This window comes from Hakea prostrata, chromosome 10 (assembly GCF_041222555.1).
Source record: "Hakea prostrata isolate BN-2017 chromosome 10, UWA_Hpros_2, whole genome shotgun sequence".
In the NCBI taxonomy this organism is placed as follows: domain Eukaryota; kingdom Viridiplantae; phylum Streptophyta; class Magnoliopsida; order Proteales; family Proteaceae; genus Hakea; species Hakea prostrata.
In genome coordinates, this window is record NC_142609.1 from 17,210,644 (window position 1) to 17,216,530 (window position 5,887).

At 36.0% G+C, this 5,887-nt stretch overlaps 1 protein-coding gene across 1 annotated transcript; it reads right to left on the reverse strand.

The window, feature by feature from the left end:
* Positions 1-253: 253 nt before the first annotated feature.
* Positions 254-2,770, reverse strand: LOC149002185 (wall-associated receptor kinase 2-like). The gene is made up of 3 exons (XM_089136955.1): positions 1,849-2,770; positions 1,585-1,764; positions 254-1,431 (listed from the first exon to the last, which is right to left on the reverse strand). The coding sequence occupies exons 1-3, from the start codon at positions 2,759-2,761 to the stop codon at positions 254-256; spliced, it is 2,271 nt and encodes a 756-aa protein (XP_088993081.1). The 5' UTR covers positions 2,762-2,770.
* Positions 2,771-5,887: the final 3,117 nt, after the last annotated feature.

Sequence of the window (5,887 nt, forward strand, 5' to 3'; positions counted from 1 at the left end):
CTTCCCAAGCCACTGACCTATTCTTCTCTTTTACATGCATAAAAAGCACAATATAAAGTATTCGATGATACAACACTTACTAGTTAATACGTATTCATATTGGATATAGCTGATATTATAAATATGGATACATCTCTCTAGGATTGATCGTATATCATGGAATGTTAAATGACAACAGAAAAACCTCACAATTAAACATAACACTAAAGAGAGCAAAGAAGCAAGACAACCAAGGATATCCTAAAACATACAATCATCTTCCACCATCTAATGAAATTCCCACTTGATTACTCGAGCTATCATACTCAATACTGTGGTGGTTATGAAAATCTGATGGTTTGCCAAGAAGAGATTCAACGTCCTCAGGATTTTGCACAACCCAAGGGTGCTTTTGATAATTGCTCAGCACCTGTAGCTCCACTGCCACTTCTTTCATATTAGGCCTTTCATCCCCTTTTATCCTCAAACATCTTTCAGCCAGTCCTAAAACTTTATGGAGTTGCTCTTTGGATTCTTCAGTTATAATCCCATGATCTAGAATATCCCAAACCCTTCCTTCTTTGATTGAAGTGATAAAATGCATTGCTAGGCCTACATCTTTACTGGAACCATCTGAATAGAGTGCTTTTTTCCCAGTTAATAGCTCCAGAAGTACTACCCCAAAACTGTAAACATCACTTTTTTCTGTGAGTTGGCTTGATTGAAGGTATTCTGGGTCTAGATACCCCAGTGTTCCTTGGACTAGTGTACTAATTTGAGTCTGATCTAATGGAACCAACCTTGACGCACCAAAATCTGACACTTTTGCCCTATAATTATCATCCAAGAGAATGTTTGCAGACTTGACATCTCTATGAATTATAGGTGGTGAAGCTGCAGAATGCAAATAAGCGATTGCTTCTGATGTTTCTGCAGCTATCGTCAGACGTTTATCCCATGAAATCGGAGAGTTGCAACCATCACCATGGATATGGGCAAATAAGGTTTTGTTAGTAACAAACTCATACACTAAAGTAGGAACTTCGGTCTCTAAGCAACAACCCAATAGCTTCACTACATTTCTATGGTTGGTTTGGGATAGAATAACCACCTCATTTATGAATTGCTCAATTTGACTTTCATCAACTATTTTTGACTTCTTGATGGCAACAACTCTATGATCAACAAGAATTCCCTTGTACACTGTACCATAGCCTCCTCGACCAACGATATGATCCTGAGCATAGTTGTTTGTAGCTTTCTTCAGTTCTTCAGCTGTAAAGATTTTGGCAATTTCAACAGATCCTTCATGGGAAGACAGCTGCTGCTTTAACAAGAAACCTCCATTTTGCTCGAAGAATTTTTGCCTGAGTTTGTTATCCTTTCTCTTTTGAAGGGCAAAAAACATCATCAAGCTAACCACAAGAAAAAACAAGCAGCCCGTAGCAGTACCTATATGGAGAAATTTAACTTATCAAAGACTAAAAATCTTGGGAATTTAATTTTCCTTAAATAAGCATCAAAACACTTCTCAAACATGTGAATTTTACATCCAAACAAGCAGGGCTTACTTTTTTGTTTCAAAATTTTGTAGCTCTTACATACCTACAGTGAATGGAATCACCGGGAATTGCTTTTCGCTACGCCTGCATCCAGTTCCATCCTTTTCCCCGTCCCCCACATACCCATGACGGCAAGAGCAGTTGTAACTCCCAGGCAGGTTGGTACAAATCGCACTCTCATTGCAACGACTATTAATTGGATGATCTGAACATTCATTTATGTCTGCATTAAACAAAAACACACCTGCACGGCTTAGGGCTTTCCACCAGCAGAAATCGAAATATTAGTGTTGAGGAATTTAAATACCTTGGCATCCGTGTGGAAGGTAAGGATTTCCTTGGTAACCTTGAGAACAGTTGCAGCTGTAACCAAGCTCGTTCTTGGACTTATGGCACTCAGAATTTTCGCCACAAGCATAAGTGGTGTGGTTCTTTCTTGCTTCTTCACAAGACAAAGCATTTGGCTTCTCTATTGCCCAATCCAACACAACCGGGACTACTGGGAAATCATCTACCGTGTAACCGCTGCTGAAATTTCTGAGATGGGACACGGAGAAGTTGTACCAGTTCACGTCAACCACGAAAGCGTAGCTGCAGGGATTGAAACTCAAGATCTGCCTGTGCTTGTAAAGGCTTACGATTGTTATGTCGAATGTCTTGACCCTCTTTGGGATGGTGATCTGACAACAACCGCTCTCCCCGCTGCAGGAACCTTGAGTAGTAGTACTATCGTTTGTGTAGCTGCAGTTTTTCATGCTGCACTCACTCGAGAAATTTCCATCATTAGTGTTAAAGCTAGCTCGGGTGTCACAACCCAGAACTGTGAATCTGTTGTCAGTGTCGGACAAGCTGATGGGAATATCTCCAGAATCCAAAGAGGGACTGTTGCTATAAGCACTGCCCGATGTGTTGTAACAATCCCGGCTTATGAAATTCAGGACTCGCATTTGGCCTTGTAAAAATGAAATGTGCAACACTTCAATATTTCCCCCAATGAACAGTTTTGGAGGGTCGTAATGAGTGTCGTTGCAGGTTAGGAAAAAACCACCATCTCTGTAACAACCTTCGTCTCCAAAACCAAAGGGGTATGGAACTGTGATATTACCACAATGATCAGAGCAGTTGGCTTTAGCCACTGGGAAACTTGATGAGGTTGCCATAGCTGGCCAAAACAAGACGAAGAAGGACAGTAACAACATAAGCAACGGAGGAACACCCATTGCCGTTGCTTAAAAACTTGCTGATTTTAACTGCGAGGAGACTATACTATCTTTCTTGCTTAACGTTTAATTTATATGTTTGATTTGATTCACCAAAGAGGAGAGAGAGTAATATCTTCCGGATCCCGGACGCCTAGCCTTTTTTTCTTTTTCTTTTTCTTTTTCTTTTGGTAAACACATGCGCCTGGTTCAATGATTAAACAGAGTTGCCAGTAGAAGAACTGTTTTTAAAGAATAGAAGAATGAACTGTTTGATAACGTTCTTAAAAAGCGTTTCTGGCGTTCTTCTGTTCTTTGGGAACAGAAGAACCAAAGAACGGAAGAACGGGTTAGAGGCGTTTGATAAAACAGTTCATTCTTCTATTCTTTAAAAACGGACCAGTCAGAAAAGTGTTCTAAAGAACGCTTTTTGCAGAACATAAAAAAGATGTTTTTACCGAAGAACAGAAACAGAAGTGATAAAATTGGTTCAAATTGAAGCCTTAGAACAAGTTTATCAAACACCAACTTATTTTTTAACAAAAAAAAAAAACACTAACATATTCTATTAGTGTTTTAAAAATATTTTCAGAACGGATTTATCAAACGCCCAATTTCAAGCAAAAGATGGTCTTTTAGCACAGAAACATGAAAAAACGGTTTTGCATAAGAACTGGTTTCTCAGAACAGAAACGTTACCAAATGCATACTAAGTCTTCCCAAGTCTTCCCAGAAATTGTCTTAGTGCATCACAACTGTATTTAATAGGACAAAACAATATTATTGGAAAATTTCTCCCTTCTCTACTTTAACTTTTTATTTATTCTTATTTTCTCTCAAACATTTTTACCTTAAAAAAACTAAAAGTTTTACCATCCATTTCTTTAAAAGAGTGAACTATTATTACCTCTCCTCACCTTAACATTTTAAGGATCAAATTGCATATAAGTCGACCCATAGATTTGAAATCAATTATACGTACTATCCGTAGAAAAGATCAATTGTAAGTGCCCTTATATTAAGGATTGAGATAAGCAATGATGTTATCACTTGTCAAAAATTCAAAATTTCAATTTTATCATTTTCATTCAGATATTTTTTAGGGTAATTTTCATCCGAACCCCCTGAGGTTTGGTCTATATCATTTTTAATCTAAAAAAACTAAGACTTTGCATCTGCCTCCTTTGTACTATAGAAAAAGTCAATTTAAAGACAAATTATTATTTCTTTGACGAATTTGCCCTTATTCTTTCTTTTTATTTTTCTTTTTTTTTTTCTTTTCTTTTTACATTTTAAGGGGATAAAGTTTATTAATTTACAAAATCAGACCCTCATTCTTTACCCGATTCTCAAATCCCTAATTTTACCAATTCTAAATCCTTATTTTCCAAATCCTAGTTGAAGATTAGGGAATGAAAATTGAAGAGTGAAAGCAGAAATGATTTTAACTTTGAAACGGATTGTAAGATTGGAGAAGGAAAAAGGATGTTTATTTAAGTTCAGAAAACAAGGGTTTTTGAGAGAACAGATAACGAGCGATTTTTTTCAAGCCGAACTCCAGATCAGAAGCAAAAAGCAAATAATGAGGAGATCACGCATGCTAGCAAAGCAGTATTCTGTTCGCCTTCTGTGAGTTTCTGTTCTTAGCCTTTTTATTTTCTATTCCTGATAACGAGTAATTACATGCCATCTGAACAAATTCAATGGACTTGCTAGTAATAACGTATATTGATGCGTAAATGGCTTCTTCCTTTTTTTGGGTAAGAATAAATGGCTACTTCCACTGTTTGATAAATCCATCAGCATCATTCAAATGAAAATTAATGGATGCAAACCCCAGTTGGAGATTACTTCAACTAGGATTTGGGAATGGGGTGATGAAGGAGGGTCTGATTTTATAAATTAATAAACTTTATTCCCTTAAAATATAAAAAAAAAAAAAAAAAAATTAACAAAAAGAAAGAATAAGGCCAAATTCGTCATAGAAGTGATAATTTGTCCTTAAATTGACTTTTTCTATAGTACAAGGGAGGCAGATGCAAAATCTCAGTTTTTTTGGACTAAAAATGACATAGACCAAACCTCAGGGGTCCAGACAAAAATTACCCTATTTTTTATAATACTAATTTGAGTGAATTTCTCTCGCTCCCCTATATAGGCTCTATTTATTAAAGCTTTCCTTCTCAAACATTCATTTAATTCTTCCCAAAATCTACACTCTCCCCTTTCCTTCTCCCCTGATTTTTTTTTTTTAATTTCCAACTTCTCCTTGGTTTTAAATCCAAACTTTTTTTTAGTTGATTCATGGTAAGTGCTTCAAACTTATTACTTGAACTACTGAAATAGTCCTTTTATCTTGTGCGACACTCCTTTACATCTTTATTAAAAAAGAAGAACGAAAAAAATTTCTTTGATCTCTTGATTTTGAAAAAGAATTAACTGAAAAGTCCCCTATTAGATTAATATGAAAGAATTGAATTTTGAAAAAAACTACCATTGCCTTGCCTTAAGTAGAAGGAAGAGAATTTTTTTTCCCTTTTTGATTTATCTCTGCAAGTGCATAGGGTCCAAAGTGCGACGATCAATGTATGAATTTATCTTGTAGATGTACTAGTGCAGTCTATATATGAAAACGATGGGAGAATTCCAGTGAATGAAAGCTAAAATTTGAAAATGTTCAGAGATGTTAAGTGGGTGACATATTAAATGAATATTCAAAATAGAAACCTTTTTTTTCATATCTACATCTACAATACAATTGTGGAATCAAAAGTGTAGTACTTCAATTTCTAAAAGCCTTGTCTAATTTGAATTTCTGAATTTTTGAATTTCTAAAGAAGGCCTCTCCAGAGTCCAAGATCACCCTGGGGTCGAGCTAAAGTGAAAATAAGGTTGGTGGAAATTTAATTTAATTTAATGAAAATTTATGAAATTTCAAAGTTTATTGGGGTTTCTGCATTTAGACTCTTGGTGCTTATGCCTGGACCGTGATGTTTGTGTATAATCCCTTGTGTTTGGGCCCAATTAGGTTGTAGTCGCCCGGTTAAGTAAATATAATAATATTGTAAATAATACATTAAAACAAGGGTGAAAATGACAGGCTTTCCCAACTTAGTCAATCTTTGCTCGAGCTCTTAAACTTTCAGA